Below are 23,518 nucleotides of genomic sequence, written 5' to 3'. Positions count from 1 at the left end.
CTATTGCATTATTGAACAGCTTTACATAAATATTAAGTGGGACAAATATTATGTTATCCTATTTGAAGTTGAAGAGTCTGTATATAAGCAAAAAATAACAATGGTGTCCACACTGGTGAGACATTAGGGATCATTTATAATTGGTGCTGGTCACTACCACCGTGCCTGAGTTTCTGTGTCAAAAGGCTGAGCAGTGTTCACCAAGCACAGAAATGTGGGCTTGCACTTGCCTGAGATAGGCTTAGCCTACTGTCCATCTTAATTAATGTATGACAGACACCAGTCCCAACCAAGAATTTTAGGGCCACTTGTCTCAGCTGGAACACTGTAACTGTAAGGTTTGTGTCGTGTGAAATTGAGCACTGGGTATGGTGGAGGTTCAAATTATTTAACAACAATAATGGTTTGGCTTTTGGCAATTGTAGTATTTATATAAAATTCTTATAGAATTAGTGTTTAATTCAAACAACAGAAAAAAAAAAGGGAACGACTTACTTGTATCAACCTCGGATACAAGAATAGGTTTTGAAAACTGAATTCGGAATCCCCAAGGGTAGTCCCCTGTCCCTTTGGCTATTTGCACAGTACGTTCACGAACTGTATCAGAAAAACACAAGGCAAATCATATGCACATTATATTCAAATATAGCAATGTACAGAATAGTAACTAAGCTATGATCAGGTTTTCTTCAAACCCATTCATGGAACACTAGATACATGTATAGGAACCCTTATCCAGAAACCCGATAACCAGAAAGCTCCGAATTACGGAATGGCTGTCTCCCATAGACTCCATTTTATCCAAATTTTTAAAAATGATTTCCTTTTTCTCTGTAATAATAAAACAGTAGCTTGTACTTGATCCCAACTAAGATATAATTAATCCTTACTGGGAGCAAAACCAGCCTATTGGGTTTATTTAATGTTTAAATGAATTTCTAGTAGACTTAAGGCATGAAGACCCAAATTAGGGAAAGATCTGTTATCCAGAAAACCCCAGTTCCCGAGCATTATGGATAACAGGTCCCATACCTGTATTTACATATAATACTACAGTATGTTCCTCTCTGCATAACCAAGCAATATGGTTGTCACTTTGTATATTGAATGCTTTACATAAATTCACTATAGCAGCAGTATAAAAGCCACTTATTGTACAGGAGTCCAGAATTATAGTTATCATATGGCAAATAAACACCTAGGGGGTTATTTACTATATTCCGAATGCCAAAAACCCAAAAATGTTGTGGTTTTTTTTGTATAAAATCTGAATTTTTAGTGGAAAAAAACCCCACAAATTTTTCGGGATTTATCAGACTCCGAGGATGGAAAAAGTCAGAATTCGAAAATCCGGCATCTCGGTCAAAGGTTGCATACAAGTCAATGGGAGAAGTCCCAAAGATCTTTTTGATTTGTGCTGTGTTTCGTGCAATAACATGAAGATTTCGGGGTTTTCGGGCAAAAATCAGAAAGGAGAAATGAGTTATTGGGTGGAAAATCGGGAAAAAGCATAAGATTTGTATTTTTCACTCTTTATTCAGGGTTTTTTTTCAGCAAACAAAATTTCGGAAAGTACCATATGATACTGATATAAATACTGACTTTGATAAATAACCCCTCTAGTATCCAATGCATAATAGCATTTTATTTGGAGTGCTCATAGAACATCTAAACTGAAATATGACCAACAGCAATTATTTTGCATGGAAATACAAATGTTTTGATCAGGATCACTGATTTGGCCAATGAACCCCCATGGATTTTCCAGATGATAACACTGCATATTATGGGGCCGATTCACTAACTTCGAGTGAAGGATTCGAAGTATAAAAACTTCAAATTTCGAAGTATTTTTTGGGTACTTCGACCATCGAATTGGTTAAATTCGTTCGAATTCGAACGATTCGAACGATTCGAAGTAAAAATCGTTCGACTATTCGACCATTCGATAATCGAAGTACTGTCTCTTTAAAAAATACTTCGACCACCTACTTCGGTAGATAAAACCTACCGAAGTCAATGTTAGCCTATGGGGAAGGTCCCCATAGGCTTGCCTGTGATTTTTTGATCGAAGGATTTTCCTTCGATCGTTGGATTAAAATCCTTTGAATCGATCGATCGCAGGATTTGCGCAAAATCGTTATGTTATAATGTTATAACCCTCGATATTCGACTCTTGATGAATCGGCCCCCTAGTGTACTGAAACAACAGGGCTACTTACTTACCTGGTCAAATAACATCACCCACATGATGTTACTGCTTTAAACTCCATGTTTCTGCTCAAATTAATACCATTACTAATTCAATAATTGCTACTAATATTAGAGAGAAGGTGCCACTCCATGATTATATAATTATACCAGGAAACTGACCTATTTAATAATTACCTTTTCATTTTAGAGGGAAACAAATATTCTAGGTTTATTGTACATGCCGTGCTATGTACTGTATTATATTGTGTGTAGCTCATTTCAAGGGTTAACATTCTTTATTTTTTAATTTCAGTTTGTATTTTTCTAAAGAAAATATAAAGAAAAAAACGACAATTATTTCTCTTTGGCTTTGCTTTCCTGCACGATTAGTAAGGTGTTCCTGGCTCAGCTTGCAATTGAGTCTTGTGATTGTCTCTACTATTAACTCTGACCTTATAAACTTCCATAGCCCTCCTGTAGTGTTATAATCTTCTTTCAAGAAACCAACAGGCCTGGCCTAGTGAACAAGTTAATGATGCCTGACCTTTATGGAAATGTGACAGTCAGAAGTGGTTGGTATAGAAGCCGTATCATAGCAGCAGGAACAACCCCTGATGATTACTGCTATCCTGTAGACATGGACACCATAGAAATATGCAAGCAAAGGCAATCTGTACTGAGTAGCACAATTTATTGTGAAAATGTTAAAACTTGTATACATTTTATTTTTTTTTATTATACATATCATTGTTTATGAGTAAAACTGGTCAATTAAAATGTATAGATTTACTACAGATCAAATCCCAAATGTTTGGACTTCAGATTTGGATCGGCTGAACTTTAAGGAATCTCTCGAATCCAAATTTTTTAAATATAAACTGAATCCTGCATTCATTGCAACTCTAGTATTTCTACACGGAATATGTTTGTTATCAGGCACTGCTATGATTATATTAATTACAATCCCCCTGAGTTTGTCAAGCTGTCATTTATCGCCACAGGTAAATATTCTTATACAGGTATTAGATCCGTTATCCGGAAACCCGTTATCCAGAAAGATCTGAATTATGGAAAGCCAGTCTCCCATAGACTCCATTTTATCCAAATAATCCAAATTTTTAAAAAATGATTTTATTTTCATCTGTAATAATAAAACAGTACATTGTACTTGATCCAAACTAAGATATAATTAATCCTTATTGGAAGCAAAACCAGCCTATTGGGTTTATTTAATGTTTACATGATTTTCTAGTAGACTTAATGTATGAAGATCCAAATTATGGAAAGATCCGTTATCCAGAAAGCCCCAGGTCCCAAGCATTCTGGATAACAGGTCCCATACCTATAAATTATTCTCACTTACTTGCTACTGATCTGGGCCTTTTACTCAGGCATCTAGGGCTGTTATTTGGGCTGCAGTCATCACCTCTAAAGAGCCATGAAGTGGAATGAAAGCTTTCTGTGTATAATCCTTTATCCTTGCTGTCCGAACGCACCCCCAGATCCACAGAGCGAGTTTCTTCTGAGTTTCCTAAACAAATATGTGCCGGAATCACTTGATTTAGACATTTTCAGCATCAGTATAAGTATATTGTATGTATATTGCAGCTGATTTTGAATCCACACAATCACAATGTGAAGTATTATCTTGGAAATACAAATAAACACTGAGAACCATATAATTGAATATAAAAACATATACTTTATAGCATGTCATTAACTAAAGATGAGAATATGCTTGTCCTATTCTAAGGCACTATTTAGTTTTTTTGTTTTTTTAGCGTTAATTTACTGACATAAGTGTGAATTTGCATCTAGACATGTACTGATAGAAACCAGACTTTTCACAGGGTTAAACAAAGAAGTAAAATGGAATGTCTTTAAAAACATTACAAAAGCAAACCAATTATGGCTGGATAGAAGGGATGGGACGCTTAGTATAAGAAGGACGTAAATTGGTTGATGAGAGCAGAGAACAGTGTAGAGATTTTGAATTTATATTTCATCTATTTACACAAATAAATGTTTCCTTTTTTTCAGGTAATGAGCCCTATGGGGAAGATTTTGAGCTCACCACAGGAAAAAAAATCACCCACTTTCTATTCATGGGATTTTTAGAAGTGTATTTATTTATCAAATAGTGAACTCTAACTTTCACCCATTCACTCTTCTTTGGGGCGTCTAATCTCCCTGAACTGCTTTCCCCTGCCTTCCGCTTGCTAGAATGAAAAATCGCCAGCGGCATGGCACTCGCTGCGCTTTGTTTTCAAAAAATCATAAGATTAGTCCCCCCAAAGAATAGGCAGTTAGTCGCTGGGCGACTAAATCTCCCTGAATCTCCCGGTGTGACCTTACCCTTAAAGAGAGGAGCCAAGCAAGAGCTCTGGATGAGCAAAGGAGCACAATTGTTATCAAGTTATCAAATTAGACTTAAAGGGCATGTAAAGTCTAAAATAGAATAAGGCTAGAAATGCTGTATTTTGTATACTAAATATAAACATGAACTTACTGCACCACAAGCCTAATCAAACAAATAATTTATGCTTTCAAAGTTGGCTACAGGGGGTCACCATCTTATAACTTTGTTATACATCTTTGCAAGACTTAGACTAAGTGCACATGCTCAGTGTGGTCTGGGCTGCTTAGGGATCGTCATAAACAAAGCTGCTTGAGTTCTGCATGGCTGGTAAGTAAGGTGGGGGCTCCCCCTGCTGTTCATAAGTATGATTGTTTCCCTGCTCAGCAGTTAGGGACCGTCTGACAATTCCTATCCACAGCAGTAAATGAAGGGAGAATTTCACTGCATACAGTCAGGTTTCTTATAAAAACTGTACAGATTTTTTAATTAAAGTATATTAATTTATTTTTCATTAAAGAAAGTAAAAATGGGATTTTATTTTTTTGGCTTTACATGCCCTTTAACAGCGGGCAATGAGTTTCCATTCAAAGCCCCTTTAAATACCTTTGGATTTTACTCATCACGTCGGCGCCTAAAACCAGGAAGTGCGCACCACATGCACCACAGAGGAACCGGCACCAGAGGAGTAAAGAACCACGCGACGGGCTTCCCCGTCGGTCACTAGACCACCAGGGTAAACATTCATTACATGTATACTCATAACTATACTAACTATAGATTTTAGTATCACATTAGCCTTGGATATTATGCTTATCCAATGCTACTGTGATACTAAAATCTATCCTGTGCTTCAATGGCTGCCCCCATGGCTACACATCGGTTTGTTTATATGAATTACAGTAGTGTTTCTGAAACAAACACCAGTTTTACCAGTTCAGGGCAACAGTGCATTATATTGTCATTTAAAAATTATTCATTTTTTGGTGTTACTGTTCCTTTAATAGCTACTAACTGACGGGCACACAGGCTGCCTCTTTAAATACTAAGTAAATGTTCACTTGACATGGATGAAGCCCAGACTATTTTGAAAATAATATGCATAGTACTTTCTTATTTTCAAAATGATAGAAAAAGTTCAGTTCATCCACATTACTAAAAATCAGAGCTTATAATTGGGTTGTCTAATAAGTGAATGTAAAATGAATGAGAGTGCTATTCCTTTGTTATTTATATTCATTCATTATTTATTAATTTCAAGATGTACTGTTAATATGAGTGAATTTAGTTACAACAGCTTCATCTGGTCAGTTTCCCACCATTGTGACCACCAAGTAGTCAAGGAAATTGTCAGGAAAAAGAAAGAGTCTGCTCTGATGTTTTTCTGCTTAGGAAAAAAATGAGAAACCTTTCTCAAATCTTGGTTGGTAACTGACCAGCAGGGGGTGATGTTGTCACTAAATTCATTCATATTAACAGTACATGTAGGCCTTATTATGTTGGAATAAAAAATAAATAAATAATGAATGTAAATTGCAAAAGTTCTTAGAATAGCACCATCATCAATTCTACATTCAATTATTTTAAAGGTTTACTTATTCTTTAAACCATGGTTATTGGCCTACTTTCACATAAAACACAATGTATATGGTAACTGTGTCATTTATGGGAGATCTATAGAAAGTATAATGCAGAGATATTTTGGTCCCCTTGCCAAAAACAATAGCTACCTTTTTACTGTAGTTTCAAAGTAATACAATATAATAGTAGATGAGGTTGAAACAACCTTGCATTCAACCATCAACACAAAATGTATGTCTAAGTGAAAGTAGCCTAACTGATCTGATAGCTGACCCAGAGGAAGGGGAAATACAGGCATGTATGCTGCAGTCTAAGCTGTGATACAAATGAAGGCAGCACTCCAGTAAGAAGGAACAGCATATTTATTTGGTAGGCAGATAAGGATATGAAGCCTTTAACCAACAGTTATATAATAGAATAATAGAACAGCACCCAGGAACACCAGTAAGGGAGACCTATACTTGGGCATTGAACTGGTGTCCAGAGCGTCTTTTTATTTCAAGCGCAGCGGCAAGATGTCACGCATCTATGCGCTGACGTTATGACGCCAGCATCACAACATGGATGGCGCCCAAGGGCACCGCCATCTTGGACGTGGTGCCGGTAAGACCTGGAGTGCCGCGGATCTCTCTGGGCGCTCCTGACTGTATTAAACAATCCCCATATACCAGATAAGCAGTTGCTTTGTGTCTTGGCCGTGATCACCAGCACAAGCAACCATCCCAGTAAAGCTCAATCACACCTACTCCCTAACTGTGCTTGCCACTCAGATTAGAAATCCCATCTGAAATCTCACAAGACTTTCTGAGCAAAATCTCATGATGACATCACTGGAGTCAACAGGTAGAGTTTTTTTTTTTTTTCTAAAGACACTAGTCAGCAGCACCCCCTGCCCCTCCCCCAGACAAACTGTAATAGGCACATTGGTAAGACAGAGGACTTTTTTTTTTATTTAAAATTTTAAATTTTTTAGGCAAACAGGTTTGGGAAGGCTAATCTTATTAGAGAGCCCATGACTAAGTTCCCCCCGAGTGGGTGCGAAACGCATAGGGCGGATGGAGATGATATACATATTTTAACTTTGTATAAATAAAAATATTATTTAACCAATTTTCTCTGGTCCTGCGGATCTGTTTGAGTGCCGGTCGGCCTTGCTTCTACTTATCCTTCATTGTACTGCTCCCTAAAGATGGGGGTCTGGGACTGGAGCACCCAAACCACATTTACTATTTAGTGAGTTATCTACCAACTATTCTGGGGCACCATGTTTCTCCTGACTTATTGTAATGAGGCAAATCTTATTGCCTATGAGCAAATCCCAATAAACAGACATATTAAAAGGCAACTCAGCTTTTATGTATTTGAAGGAAATCTTGCTACAAATAGAGAACTAAGCAGAAACCTGGCCAGTATACAGTTGTACAATTGAGGTAGCAACACAAATCTCTACATTATAACATACAGTATGTCCTGGCCCCTCCTACAACACCACAGTAGGACACATTTGTGCCTCTTATTTCTTCCTGTTTATTTGGAGGACAATAAAAGGTAAATTTCTCACAAAGAAAACTAATGATTAGATACTGTAAGATTCAGCTCACCTGATGTACAGTGATATCGGAGTAATGTAAGAAGAGACAGTGCACCCAAGCAGGATGTATCCATTTCACTCACAGGGGGATATTTATCAAAGAGTGAAGTTAGAGATCGCCACAGAGTGAAATTCTAGAGTGAAATTCTAGAGTGAAATTCTGCCACTCTCCATTCATTTCTATGGGAATACGCCTTTCAAAATCTCATAAAAATTAATGGAGAGTGGCGGAATTTCACTGTAGAGGACTGTGGCGATCTCTAACTTCACTCTTTCATAAATATACCCCACAGTCTGTACTTTGCTCTGCATTATTTACACGGATATTTACAGTTCTGGGGATCACTCTAATGCAATTTCATTGACCAAACATTCCATACTGCCATTGCATTCAAATGCCCAAGGACATTAGAGCCATGTCCCACTTACTGGCTCATCAACAATACAAACAGCAACAAAAAATCAATTGTATGTCAATAAGACCTGATTTCCTGGAAATGACACATTTTTTTAAACTTAAACTGGGGGATTTTAGGCCTGAATATGTCCACATTCTTTTTTACAAGTGCACGGCAACTTGACTTCCAAAGTGTCCCAAGCAAGTTGGGTTGAACTGAAGCAAAAACTGAAAGTTATACTACACTATAAAATGTAACTATCCATAATCATTTCATATAAAAGATTTCATTTGGAAAGATTTCATCCTAGATTCACTGCTGAAATGTCAGCCAAGATGAGATGTTGCTCCCTGTAGGGCAGGAAAATACTAAACAGTCACATTAATTAAATGGCCACCACCATATAACTGGAAAACACAGGGAGCTTTGTTTCACTTAAACTGACGATTGGACTTCCCCATCTCCCAACCTGCCACTAAACATTCAGATCACATAAAGTAGTTAAAGAACAGATCAGCCGATGTTCTGCCCCTGACAGCAATCGTACGTAAGTTATATCCGACCAAAGCTGGTGACAGTCTCCCACTGAAAATCGGCAATACATGCAGAGATATTACCCGCAGCCAACAGAAATCTTTTAACCTATCCGATTGACGAAACGACCGATCTCTGTGGGATGAAAAATGTCGGGACTCTCCACACACTGGTCCAAAAATAGTACGAATCGAGGATTCGTACGATCAGATCTTTGCGTCTATGGCCAGCTTTAGGGCTTTGTAAGTAAGACTTAAGATCACTTTAAGGATTTACTATTTGGACTTAGGGCTTTGCAATATTAAATACAGTGTTGCAGCCACTGAAAGGCAAATCTACTCTAATTGGAAAACCCACCCATCATTCATTCTAGCTTTAGGTCTTTTGTTGCAGTTCAAATGTAATTCAACAACAGCTAGAGATAAACAACTTAAAATATCTGTTATATGTATATTTATATGTAAGTATATATAAAGTAGAAAGTGCTGTGTATTTGGTGCAGCATGGTCACATGTGTTTTCGTGTCCACCATACTGTTATTATGTAGATGCCAAGACCTGCTCTCAATATATTTCTGTGTAGGGTGTCTTTCAGGAGCCACTGCAGCCAGCCAGACCTATCGTATATACTCGAGTACAAGCCAAGTTTTTCAGCCCCCAAAATATGCTAAAAAACTCTACCTCGGCTTATACTCGGGTCAAGCGCAAAAGAATAGTCGCCGGCGTCCAAGAATAGTCTCCAAGAATATTCGCTGGCGTCCAAGAATGGTCGCCGGCACCTCCAATGGGAGCAGAAACCCTAAATTTTTTGATTGAAACTTACCAGAAGCTGCTGCATTTCTCACCCTAGGCTTATACTTGAGTCAATAAGCTTTCCCAGTTTTTGGAGGTAAAATTAGGTACCTCGGCTTATATTCGGGACGGCTTATACTCGAGTATATACGGTACCTACATTCGCCAAGACCCTAACAGCTAGAGAGAGAGAGGGAGCAAGAGAATAGCTTTCACTCCAAGCTCCCGTTCTTGCATTGGAATATAGATTAACACATTGAGAGCCACACTTTTGTTTACATAGACAAAGTTATGGAGGGCATTTCAACCTGCATGCCTCCAGCTGTTGAAAAACAATTCTCAGTCCCCACAACAACTACTTGGCAGGGTCATTCTAGGAGATGCATTTTCACAATGCAATTGTGGGACTATATTGATGAGTTCTGGATCTGACAGATGTTAAATGAATCCCTTAGTCTACATTAATTAGGAGACAGACATTGGTGGCTTGACAAAGAAAGAAAAGCAGATTGAAGACCCGTGTGGTACTTTTAAATATAACAAACCCTCTGCCTCTTTAAGTACAAAGCAAACCCTTCCCTGTCAGTCATATGAAAGTCACTATCTCTACCAATGAAGGAAAGGACACAGGCTATTTATTTTTGACTTAATGTTAAAGATTAGTACCAATTAGGGCAAAAGCATTTGCACAATAAATTGGCCATATTTTTAGGTGAACCAAATGTTTTTTTAGGAAGCTGCCAGGATCACGTTAAAGAGAAAGATATCAAGCATGCAAGCAGCAACAAGGAAAAATAGTTATTATTACTGACAATGCTCTATCCAACTCCTGATAAAAACTCATTTGCTAACAAAAGGATTACAACTTTGTAACTAAGATTGATCTCTCGCTACAGTTTAGTAAATGGATATCACCCAAGAATGGAGACAACGTAGACATTTGCTAATCCATTATAAAAGTGGCATTGCAGAATTTATAGGTTGTGTGTTGTGTCAAGCACAACAGAGGCCACATTTTTTCTACCCCAGAGCCGTACAGAGCAAAATAAACTCCCACTAATTTTCCTGTCATGCACATTTCTCCACACAGACCCGAGATCAGATTAGAAAACTCACAAGCACAAAATAATTACCTTGGTGTTCATCCTGCAATGAAGAATTCTCCATTGAACATGGTTAAGGCATCATGCCGCCTTTATATCCAGGAAAAATGCTACTTTGAAAAAAACGTATATTTATCCTATCCACGCTGCGTTTATTTCATTTCTACAGAAAGCATTATTTGGATGTATGAATCATCAGGGATCTGGTTAAAAACACAGTGCTAATAACAGATGGTTACATAAGCTGCAAAGTCTTTTGAAGCAGCCAACGCATAAGCTATACATGTCACAGTAAGACAGTCAATTTCTCCGATTTCTCTCATGATTTCTAACATGGAAAATATATGTATAGATCATGGAACATATATATAGAATAATAAATATATTTACATACTGAATCAACAACATTAGAAACTAAACACATCTGCCTTTAACGTATAGCCTTATTCATTGCCTCCACAAGCCCTATGGGCTGTCTGTTATACCACTTGCAAGACACCACAAGACTACATAATAGTCAAGAAAGAGAAGTGATTCTGTAGAACATGCCATCATCATGAAACAACTCCAACATTATAATGTAAAACAGGATGTTTTCTAGTTACAGAACATGGTAATTGAAGTTCAAGTGCGGTAGACTTGACTGTCCCACCTAACTGTAACCAAACAAATTAAAACTGAGTAAAAACAATTTTACTTTTAATAATGTAATATGTAGATAGGTACAAATGTGCATAAATCAGTTAAAAATCATGACAATTGGGGTTATTTATCAATATATATATATATCTCACTATTTTCAGAAAACTACTCCGACCAAATCCGCGACTTTACCCCCCTATTTATCAATATATTTTCACAAATGTTTCTTGTGCAGAAAAAGCCTTGCTAAAATCATAAAAAAATCGGAATCCTTGAATTTTTTCAGATTTTGTACTCAAAAACCAATGGGGTTTTTTTCTGTAAAATTGTCTGAAAGCTACAATTTTTTCTGAAACCCGGAAACCCAGAATGTTCTCCAATTGTTAACGGGACATCTGCCATTGACGTTAACATGTTAACTCTTTTCATCTGACTTTTAACACCATTGGACTTAAATAAAAATCCAGAAAAAGTTGAGTTTTTTTCTCAGAAAAGTCTGACCAGAAAAATTTGGAGCTCTATAAATAACCCATATATACATACATACATGGTTCACATGTTAAAATAGTACCCCAAACCTCAAAAGCAATGAAAAGTAGAATAAAGGGACCCTTCCAAATGTTTTTGATTCTAGTCCATATCTGACCTCCAAAAATTAAGAATTGTATGTCTCTATAATTATGGTTGTATCCAGCAGTTTTTGGTGAGTAAAGGGTATAACAACCCACTCACGCAATGATATATTAGATGAAGTGTGCCCTCTGGCTTTTGTTTTTATGGAGGCTGCAGTAGGAATACATAAAAGGGATTTGAGTCAATGTATGTTATAGTATAAGATGATAAAGATGATAAATTATATGTAAGCTTTTACTGTATGTTCTTGCATTTCTCATGGAATAGCTTGAGTTTATTTCCAAGAAGATTGACAACAAAAAAGGAATGATTATTTAAAAAGGCGTGTTTTAATTCTTACGTCATCTTCACGTGACTCGGTTATTAATGTCCCTGCAATGCATTCTTAGATGGTCCGTAGTCCATAGACATGGGGAGATGATAAATAGACCTCTGAATATAAATAATACCCCCATGTTACAAAATAATAGGTTTGTGCAATTATAGCAAAAACAGTTATGGCCAAGGTGGCCAATCAAGCTAGAAACTGAGCTGTATAGTCCTTCACGATTCTCACTGAACTTGCAGAACATGAGATAATTTTAGTCAATGCTAAATAGGCTAATCACTTGCAAAATAAGCCATTTCCAGACTTGTCTGGGTCTGTGTAGCTCATTTTAAGGAAGCTCTATTCCCACTCTACTTCTTTTCTTAACCAGTAATTACATGACCCAGTTCTTTTTTTTATCCACCTTAACTCAGCCTTAGTCTCATGGCACATGTGGCATAACTGGACAATTAACATTTAATCAAGCAGCAGAAAACGTAAACTGAATGGACTTCATGTTTATATTTATACCAGCTTGTTAGATTGTGAATTAGAATTGTTACAATTGCAATTAAAGTAGACAAAATACAGACGATATCTACATTGACAGGACAGTGCATGCTTTAAAAACTGGCTACAATGATTGGTTTAAGCCTATCTAACAGAGGCAGTGAATTTCCAGATCCTATCAGTATGAGAATTCTTTTATAGAAAAGCAAAGCTAGACAATGTGGCAGCAGCAAAAAGTCTTGACCTGACTTTAATGTGTTTTGCAGCATTATGCCATTTCATGAATTTGGGAATATTCGCTCATCACTAAACTCAACTACTAAAGGTAATTCTAAGTTGAGTTTTCTTTACTAACCTGATTCTTCTGTGATGATGCTTGCCACCGAACTCCCTCCTGCTGAATTGCAGTTCTTGGTTTCTTTAAACTGTTTTCTTTTCTTAGCCCATCGATCTTCTTCATGGGTAATTTCACATACCCTTGATTCTTTGAGCACTGATTCCTTAGGTAATCTCAAATGTTTGTTGACAAATTCTGGTTTTGCATCTGATATTTAAAGAAAATTCTGTTACCGTCATGACAATACAACTCCCACTGACTTCTACAAGAATAACCATTCAGTAGCCTTTAATCTGGAAACTGGAATTGGGATTCATGATTTCTTCAAAAAAACAGTCAAAGTTGTCAGATGTTGAACAAATCTGCTTCTTAAACAAGCTGTTTAATATCATATTTGCTGTTTTACCATTTGATTTACTTTTTTAGTCCTATATGATCATATTACTAAATTGATTTCTAAAATATTGCTAGTATCATACATGACATTTTTTTAACATTACATGACTGCTATCTGCAAAATGAAGTAGAAAAACAAACAAAATTCCAACAAGTGGCATGCAATACTTTCCCTGTAAATTAACAGGAATTGGGAATTGGTATGTTACACAAGTGTTTCTCTCCATATATCATGCATATGGAGAGAATTCATAAGGTTTCTTTTACACATATGAGATCCATTAATTGGAAAACTGTATCCAAATAGTTTAGAATTAACAGAACCATTCTGGATTAAAGGCTCCGTACCTGTAGTGACTCTTTCCAGGAAAATCTGGGTCAAAAACAAATATGGAATTAGCTTGAAAAAGGTTATGAATCACTGTTATTTATATATTTATATTTCACCACAAGGTGAAACTCACCACAAGGAATAGATTGAGTTGGGAATTCCCATTTTTAAAAGTGAGATTTCATATAAACAAAAAATTGGAAGGAATATTCACCTTTTTTATCAAACTGCTTTGGTGTTTCAGATTTCTCACAAGGATTGTCTTTTCTTTCAGCACGTTTGACTCCATTTTCTTCAGAATCTGATTTTTTAAAGGATGAAAGTTGACCAGCTCCTGACTCAAAAGAGGTTCCTGGTATTGCACTGTCAGAACTATTTCTCGGAGATGTGTCATCAGCTGGAAAATTCACATCACTACATCCATCTACTCTACCAGCAGTCTCTTGAATGTCCTCAAAGTTGCTTTGATTTTCCACTGATAAAAAAGGGTCAAAAGACTGTGTCTGGGAAGAAATATCCTTAAGTGTGGGTTGACTCTGTTCCTCAAAAGAACCATGTAATTTGTTTTCTAGTTCTGGTTCATCAACATCTAAGACAGGTGTTAAAACAGAGTTTCTTCGTCCAAATGGAGATTGTTGAATATCTTTATGCAATTCACAATGTCCTTGAGATGAAATAGAACCACTGGCAGCTTTGTTTTCTCCTTGTACTAATAATCTTTGCTCTAGGTCCCCTGTAACGACAGTAACAACAGATCCTCTTCTCTTCCTCTGTGGCATTTCAAGTGTTGTTGAATTTGATTGAGATATTTCCGATGTCTGTGAAACAGAATTTTGCACACAATCATTTGGGTGTTTAGTATAAACATTTTTCTCAAGAATATATTCTTTGGAAGCACCTCTTGAGGGTGGAGTAACTTGAATTAAAAGACATTTATTTAGCAATTCTGAATACTCTTGGGTTTCGATAACATTATCACCATCTTGCATTTCCTCATCAAATCCACTTTCAGTGAAGTCAATGTGATCTTCGTTATGTTTTAGGTCCTCATGGTCCTCTTCTTCATAATTGATCTCTAAATTCTGCAAAGAACACAGAGAACAAATATCTGGTCGAATTGTTTTTAGCTTTGAACTAGGAGAACAACTGCTCACAAAGTAAGGATCCTCAACCGTATTCACAAAGTGTGAAGCTGCCATTTCTGAATGAAATAAAATGGATTTACACTCTGGCTCATGCTGGGTATATACACAGTGTCTACAAGGTGAAGTGGTAAATGATCTGCAGAGCTCAAGAGAAGCATGATGTTTGATTGATGATGATGATTGACATCTTTCAGTGCAAGAGTTAGAGGTAGAAGACAGTTCTGGGGGTAGAATGCTGGAAGCCAAAGGCTGGTCTGTATTTTTGCAAAAAGCATGTCTAGAATTGTAAGAATGTATTTGTGGATTATAATAGATTTCTGGGCACGTTTTTCTTCTGACTGCTTTAGAGTCAAACAAAAAGTTTTTGTTTGGATGGTGACTGCAATCAAATGGATTTGAGTTTGTTTTCTCTGGGCAGATTGATGAAATATGATGGCAACTCATATTATATGGCTTCACAGTGAGTGGAGAACAATGGGTACAGTTGTTCAAACACGACAAACAAAGTCTACTGTTTAACAGTGGCATGTGTTCAGTTATGGAGCACTCCTCTTTTTTTGGTCTCTTCTCAGTTTCTGACTCAGAATTGGAAGAGAATATTGATGGTATAGAACTGGATTCCCTTACCAAATCATCCTGAATTAAGGCCTCATTTCCGACATTAGTATTTGAGGATGCAGATCTTCCATCAGCAAACTCTTCTGGGGGAGGAATATCTATACAGCAATCAGGAACCACAATGTCTTCTCTTTGATAATGATTATAATCTGAACTGTAAGAGCTCCTGGACCCTCCTCGCAATAAATTATTGCTATGAGAATAACATACTTCTCTTTCTTCCCTTTCATTATCTCTTTCAATGTGAACTGTTAGACGACGGTCAATAGTTTTATACTTCACTTCAATACCTTCTCCTGTAATCTCTACTTTTATTAAAGGCATTTTACAAGTCTGCTTATTTGGGGTTTCCTTTCTTTTTCCATTGACATCATCTACAAAAGTATCTTTGTTGTGAACATTGTGTTGGCTTTGCTGATGCTGACTGTCATGGTAACTACGACTCTTCTTAAGAGACTTCTTATTGGTTATTACAACTTTGGTTCTACTATCTGAAGAGGGAACATTGCGGATTTGCAAGTTCAGATGTTGATTGTCAGATGTTACATGGGCTGTCACTTCTCCACTATAATTAATTTGTGTTTTACTTTTACTTGGTGAAACAGCAACGGCACCTTCTAAAGTGCTGTTTTCTGATACCTCTGGTGTCGAGGAAGTAGGAAAAATGCTGTGCCCACATGATCCAGTTTTTACTTCATATTGCATATCTTGAACAGTTTCTTCATTGTTTTCTATTTCCTTTGGTTTTTCAGACTTAGACAAACAAGAATATTCACTTTCGTTTTCTTGCTCAGAATCCAAATTAGAGGAGACAGACATTCCAGGATTTTTTAATGCAACATTATTCATAAATTTTCAAACGGCAAATGGCTTTCTATAAAGTAAGTAGATAAACAAGGTTAGTCATTTTTGATTATTGAAAATGTAATGTGAAGCTAGCCATTCTACACCAAGGCAATTGAGAGAGAGAGAGAGAGAGAGAGAGAGAGAGAGAGAGAGAGAGAGAGAGAGAATAGTACATGCATCACAATTGAATATCTATCTCCTAATGCACTTTTAAGAACCTCCTTGTGTTTCTGTAAATGCTTGTGTGATAGTAAGTAATAAAGTGAGTGGTAAGTAGATTTGCAGGCGGATGGAGATGCAAATATACATTTTTTAAACTTTGTACAAATAAGAATATTTTTTTAAATGATTTTCTCTGGTCCTGTGGATCCATCCGAGTGTCGGCCTTGTCTCTTCTACATATCCTTTGCCGTACCACTCCCTAAAGCTTGGGGTCTGGGGCTGGAGCACCCGGACCACATTTACTATTTGGTGAGTCATTTACAATTTATCCCAGAGCACCGAGTTTTTCCCAACTATTGCAAAGTAGATTTGCAGCCTGCCATCTCTGATTCTCTATCTTTTTCCCTTAATTTACTAAAATTGTCAGTTATACACCAAACAATGGCACTTAAACCCCTCAGTTTTCTCTGTAAAACCATTTACAGGTGTAAGCTTTGTACACAATTTGGACAATTGTAAAATTCTGGCATAAAAGAGGTGTTGGTTTAAACAAACTGCATAAAACCAGTATAGAATCCCTCTAGTCTTTACACAACATTTTTTACAATTTTTCAAAACAGAAACTCTTAGCCGGCTGAATTAGTCCCATTAATATAAATGGGTTACACTAGTGTCTGAGATTGTATACAATTCTGCCATCATTTTCAGAAGAAAAATAATTGACAGACCTTTATAAATACTACAATGAAAATGCAGAAATGTGTGTTTTCTTACAACGATTTACCAGAAACCCAAGCTACGATTGTTAATAAATTATCCGCTGTTTGTGCTTTTTTTTATTTTTGTAAGTGTCCACTTTTTATTGGTTTGGAAATCACTTCTATCTTAGAAAACACTTTACCTCAAACCATGAAACTGCTGCACTGATGCAGGAAGGGAGGTTGATCTGTACAGCACTACCAACCAATAAACCAAACTAAAATGGATTTATAATAAACTCCTGAATTTAATAAGTATGCATTTTTAGAGACCATGTATGTATTGTCTTATTATGTAGAATATACCTCTATACCACTTTAATACAACTGTGCAATAAAACCTTTTTCATGTGGTGTTTGTGGAAAAGATTATTTGACTATCAAAGAAAGATAGATTTACTGTACCCCCATTTAACTTAAAGTTTATCTGGCTTTGCCCCTGAGACTAGGGTTTTACCAGATCTCTCAACAAGAGGACTTTTTTCTTGATACCAGGAAGTTTACCCCATTGTGACCACTCTTTGCTCAAATATACAGCTAGCTCATTTGATAGATCCCACCACAAACAATGATATGAATCAGTTGCTGTCCTAGCCAGTTGTAAAAGCCTGATATAATAAGATCTGCCAGTGACAAATGGCATCAAACTTTAGCTCACACCAACCATTTAGAGCTGTGTGCTACAGGCAATTGTAATTGTCAGCTTATCCCTTTAATGCAGGACACATTCAATGTTCTTAAATGTAATAAATGGTAATTTCTTTAGCAAAAAACCTACAATGAATTAGAAGTTCAAATACACATGCAACATCAAATATGCAGCATATGTATAAACAAAAACGTGTGATATCTTGTATTAAGATGTCACCTGATGCTGATTATATTTTTAAAAACTCTCTGGAAACCACAGGATTATCTGGTGACCCAAGGTATAAGGATTTTATGTGTCCGATTTAAAAAGGATAAGATGGCATCCCTACTTAAATAAGTGTGTTTCCCATCCAGCCATGTGCGGAAGGTTATTGTTCTGTTTGTTTGTTTGTTTGTTTGTTAATTATTATTGGACCCCTATGAAATGAGTTTGTAAAACCTACACATAAAATATCTGACATATAGTTAAGCAGTGCATTACATTGTTATTGGCCACTTGACCCACAAACTATGTATTTGAAGACCTTTTTGGAAATTTGTAAATTCTACTGTACTTTTAGGCAGAGATCAGCAAACCTTCTCTAATCGGCTTTTATAAGCAATCATTAGAAAACTGGAAAGTAGGTCCTGTTTTATGATTGAAACCATAATTTTTTTGTACTAAGATAAACCCTTCATATGCAACTCACATACATCCATACAGAAACAGGCCTCCTTTTCATGTTCTCCTAGGCCTTAACAACCTGTTTCCATCTCTCAGCTTATTCCTGATCACTTTTATCTGTTCCACCTGCACAAAACACAGCACCCCCTTGGATCCCCAAGTGACATTTAGGGGCAGATTAATCAAAGGTCGAGGTGAATTTTCTAATGAAAAAAATTAGAATTTCTAGCTATTTTATGTGTAATTCGACTAGGGAAAAGTCTGAATTCGATTCGAAAAAAATTTGAAAATTCGAATATTGTTATTTATCATGTACTGTCTCTTAAAAAATTTAACTTTAACCATTCACCACCTAAAACCTGCCGAATCGCTGTTTTAGCCTATGGGGGACCTCCTAGAACCTAATTGGAGTGAATTGTTGGACTTTGAAAAATCAAGGTTTTTTTTGTTAAAAACCTTCAATTCAAAATTCGACCCTTGATAAATATGCCCCTTAGACTGCTGTCTTTCTGATATTTCTCACTTCTCCTGGAATTGTTAAAGCAGGACACCAACAGCAGTTTGGGATTAGATATATGGCTGATGTAAATACCGAATTAACAATAATTACATCATGTACAAAAGTGAAGTGCTCATATTTTCCAATGTCATCAGTTCAGACTGCTTTTTATATATATATATATATATATATATATATATATATATATATATATATATATATATATATATATATATATATATATATATATATATATATATATATATCCCAAGATTTATTTCATCAGGGAAGAAGGGTCCGCACACACAACACTTAAAAGTCAAAAAATCGTGTTTTGATAAAGGTCAGACTGCTGACCGAAACGTCAGGTCTCCCTTCACTTGAATAAACACCATTTTTTTACTTTTAAGTCCTGTGTGTGTGGACCCTTCTTCCTTGCTACATTCCGATGATCTGATGATACAGTATATATCTTAGGTCACAGGTTTGTTTGTCACAAGTGGTGTTTCTATAATTTGACTTTAGAGTACAGGTACGGGACCTGTTATCCAGAATGCTTGGGACCTGAGGCTTTCTGGATAATGGATCTTTCAGTAATTTGGATCTTCATACCTTAAAGGAGAACTTAGTTCTCCTTTAAGTCTAGTAGAAAATCCTTGTTAAAATTTAATAAACTCAATAAACTGGTCCTGCTTCCAGTAAGGATCAAGTATGTCTTAGCACAAGCTACTGTTTTATTATTACAGAGATAAAGGATATCATTTTTAAAAATGTGGAATATTTGGATAAATGGAGTCTTTGGGAGATGGCCTTTCAGTAATTCAGAGCTTTCCGTATAACGGGTTTCCAGATAACGCATCCCATACCTGTACCAAAACACATTTAAAGGAGAAGAAAAATCAAAATCAAAATATCAGTGTGGGGGGGGGGGTTCCCAAAAGTTAGGCACCCTCTAGTAACTGTATTTACTTACCTGATACCACAGGCCAGTGCTCCTATCAGCAGAACATTGCCACAGCCCAGAGTTCTTTTCAACAAGAACCTTGGAGTGATACTCCTCCTACTTTATTCATGTGGTCGTGCATGCTCAGTTTAGGGAAAAGCCAAACTTTAACAAAAAAGCTGACCTTTTCACTCTACTGCACATGCGTAGGCCCAGTGTAGAAGAAAGAAGAAGCAGAAGGAGAGATTCACTCAGTGGTGCTCACTGAAAAGAGTCCCAGGCCGGTGGAGTTTTCTGCTGATAGGAGCAACGGCCTGGGGAATCTGGTAAGTGAATACAATCACTGGGGGTGCTCCTGCACTTTACTTTAAATATGGGTTTACCAGTTGCCATTCAGCTATAGTTTCAAGAATATCAAGTGCAGAAATTAGGGAACAGAGCCCTTTATGTTTTGGGCAACTTAGACAACATGTTTTTTTTGTTTTATTCACACATGTTGCACTTTAAAAAAAAAATCTACATAATAGGCAAATTAAGGCTTTTACATTTTTTTATGGTGGTCTGTTTTGCCATACAAATAATGATTTTTCCAATAAGAAGTTTTATTACATACACTGTGCACTGGTGCAAACTATAAAATTCAATATGCCTTCCACTGGTCGCCACACGCTTTCTGGTTTTCCAAAAGCTATATTAAATTTGCCAAATGGAAACATTTTTGTACAGAAGACATTTTTGTTTTGCAAATATTTTTTCCATGAAATGCTTTTATGACTTTCCACTGTATGAGTTTTATTATAAAACAGCTTACATGTGTTTCAGTATTTAATCTAATCTTTGGTGGAGCATTCGGTATTTGCATGTAACCACAAATTTTGAACCAACATGAATTGAGTCCTGAATAAAAAATAAACTGCAGTTTGCCTTAAAATTAAAATTAGCATGGGTTTTTTTTCTGTGCCTTTAAATTCTGCCTTTCTCCACCCTTAAATTTAAAATGTTATCTGGCTGCTGGGGTTATTGACCCCCATCAATATATGAGTAAAGGATTCCTGATACTGGATATTGTTATAAATATTTGTTATTACCCCTTTTACTACAATATATATTCAGACCCTCACCTTTTCATCCCCCAGCTTGTCATGTAAACCACTGTTGCTAGGGTATATACAACCATAGCAACCAAACAATAGCTCAGGTACCAAAAATTAATATGCAGATATAAAAAATGTCAATGTAAAAAAAAAGAAAATAATAATTGGTCTTAAATAAACAGATATAATCTAAATAGTACTGAAAATTAATTTCAAGACTAGCCATTTGGCTAACAGAACCCAATATAATTATTATTTTTCCAGATGCCTTGGATTTTAAAACTTTGATGGGGCAGGAGAATTATAAAAGTATTTCGACCTTAAAGGGATGGTTCATCTTTATATTAACTTTAAGTATGATATAGAATGGCTAATTCCAAGCAACTTTCCAATTGGTCTTTATTTTTTATAGTTTTTGATTTGTTTGCCTTCTTCGTCTGACGCTTTCCAACTTTCAAATGGGAGGTCACTGACTCCGTCTAAAAACAAACACTCTGTAAGGCATATTAGGGGGCATTTTTATCAAGGGTCGAATTTCGAATTGAAAAAACTTAAAAATTCGAATTCAAAAAGCACAACCGAAATGAAGTCGAAGTTTTTTGGTCGAATAGGTCCATTTTTGATCTAATTGGTCCGTATTAGGCAGAATTCAAATCGTACGGATTGAAGGAATAGTGCATTCGATTGAATTTGATTCCAAGTTATTCCCAACATTTTTTATGACTATTTCCTAGTCGAAGTACACAAAAAATAGCTTGAAATTCTAATTTTTTTCATTCGAAAATTCAACTCGACATTTGATAAATCTGCCCCTTATTGTTAATGCTAATCTTTATTACTGTATGTATCTTTCATTTCAGACCCTTTCCTATTCATATTCCAGTCTCTTATTTAAATCAATGCATGGTTGCTAGGGTAATTTGGACCCAGATTGCTGAAATTGCAATTTTGAGACCTGCTGAATAAAACACGAAATAACTCAAGAACCACAAATAATAAAAACCAATTGTAAATTGTCTCAGAATATCACTCTCAGTACATGATACTAAAAGTTAATTTAAAGGTGAGCATACCCTTTAATATTCTGAATAATATAGTAAAAATAAAACATCTCATACATTAAACAAAGAAAAAATGAAATACATTGACATTTATTATGTTTAGAAAATCTACATTCTACTATTTTCGGTAACGTGGGTTGAAATGAAAACAGAAAATGCTATATCTTCCCTCCTGTTGCTGTCACATTGCACAATGGAATAGCAGAAGAAATAAACCAGGAGAATAACGGCTGAAGTCAGATACAACTGACAGAATCTGGGTGCAATAGTAGCCCTATTATATTCAATTTACGGGGTTATTTATCTAAGTCCGAATTTATCTCAATATTTTCTGCTACAAACTCTGATCAAATCTGCTCTGTTTTTTTACGCTTATTTATTATTACATTTTCCCAAAAATGTGCTTTGCCGGTAAAAATCTGATTTTTACGATTTTTTTTCAACCGAAAACTCACATTTCTTATTTTTTTTGCCCGAAAACTTCGGGTATTGCATGAAACCCAGCGCACATCAAAAAATCATTGGGACATCTCCCATTGACTTATAGGCAACCTGGACAGGTCTGAGATGCTGGATTTTCTGATTCAGACAAATTGTTTGTGATTTTTGCATTTGGAGTTTAGTAAATAACCCCCTTAATGTACTATGACACCTACAACATTTCCCCATCTTAAATGCACTTCACTTCATTATCTTCTGATTCATTCGCACTAAAACTTCATTCTAGAGTCTGAAGGGAACACCAACATTGGAGATTTCTGATTTTAGGGATTGACAACCTGTGGCTCTTGAAAGATCAATTCTAACCTAAAACAATAAACAGTAAAGTAAAATTGCCATAAAGGGTTTATTTATGAAACAACCATTTGAAACTCAACACAGAGTGGAGTCAAGAACAGAAATAATAAAGAAACTCACCAAGAAATTTCCTGTAGAAATGGGATAATGTTTTCATAAGCAAGAGAGAGATGCCAGTTACACTGTCCAGTGTTTAGCCTTATTCTGTTTCTCATCGTTGCTATTTTTGTCCCTAAGCTCAGAATCTGATTATCTTCTTTAATCCCAAGTAGTAGCAAGATGGTTGGTCTCCTTTGCCTTAATCAGCCTATAAGTATCATATTTCAGTATTGGGTATCTTTTGAAGGTCTTGACTATTAAATGTAATGTTTTGCACCAATATATTGATTTTCAGTCATTTAATTTATGTTTCACATGTGGAGGCACATTTATCAAAGGTCGAATTTCGAATTCATGTGAGTTTTTAAAAACTCCCCTAAACTCCCATAAATTCGAAATTCAATCAATGAATTAAATCGACTCGAACACTAAAATTCAACCTCTCCCATTGATAAAGCTTGAAAATCGAATTCAAAT

The 23,518-nt window shown here is 36.1% G+C and overlaps 2 protein-coding genes across 3 annotated transcripts in view; both read right to left on the bottom strand.

Moving 5' to 3' along the window:
* LOC121399505 overlaps positions 1-15,249 on the bottom strand; it is a 34,391-nt gene extending 19,142 nt beyond the window's left edge. For both annotated transcript variants that reach the window (XM_041580449.1, XM_041580450.1), the window contains exons 1-4: positions 13,918-15,249; positions 12,995-13,183; positions 3,557-3,724; positions 496-597 (exon numbers count right to left, since the gene is read on the bottom strand). In XM_041580449.1, coding sequence (XP_041436383.1) covers positions 496-597; positions 3,557-3,724; positions 12,995-13,183; positions 13,918-14,902 — 1,444 coding nt within the window. In that variant the 5' untranslated portion in view covers positions 14,903-15,249. The remainder of the gene's footprint in view (positions 1-495; positions 598-3,556; positions 3,725-12,994; positions 13,184-13,917) is intronic.
* Positions 15,051-23,134, bottom strand: LOC121399121. Its single transcript, XM_041579054.1, has 3 exons — positions 23,063-23,134; positions 15,308-16,340; positions 15,051-15,125 (listed from the first exon to the last, which is right to left on the bottom strand). The coding sequence occupies exons 2-3, from the start codon at positions 16,313-16,315 to the stop codon at positions 15,051-15,053; spliced, it is 1,083 nt and encodes a 360-aa protein (XP_041434988.1). The 5' UTR covers positions 16,316-16,340; positions 23,063-23,134.
* Between the last annotated feature and the right edge of the window lie 384 nt (positions 23,135-23,518).

The sequence above is a fragment of the Xenopus laevis genome, chromosome 1S (genome assembly GCF_017654675.1).
Source record: "Xenopus laevis strain J_2021 chromosome 1S, Xenopus_laevis_v10.1, whole genome shotgun sequence".
NCBI lineage: Eukaryota > Metazoa > Chordata > Amphibia > Anura > Pipidae > Xenopus > Xenopus laevis.
This window is presented reverse-complemented; position numbering and strand designations above follow the sequence as displayed.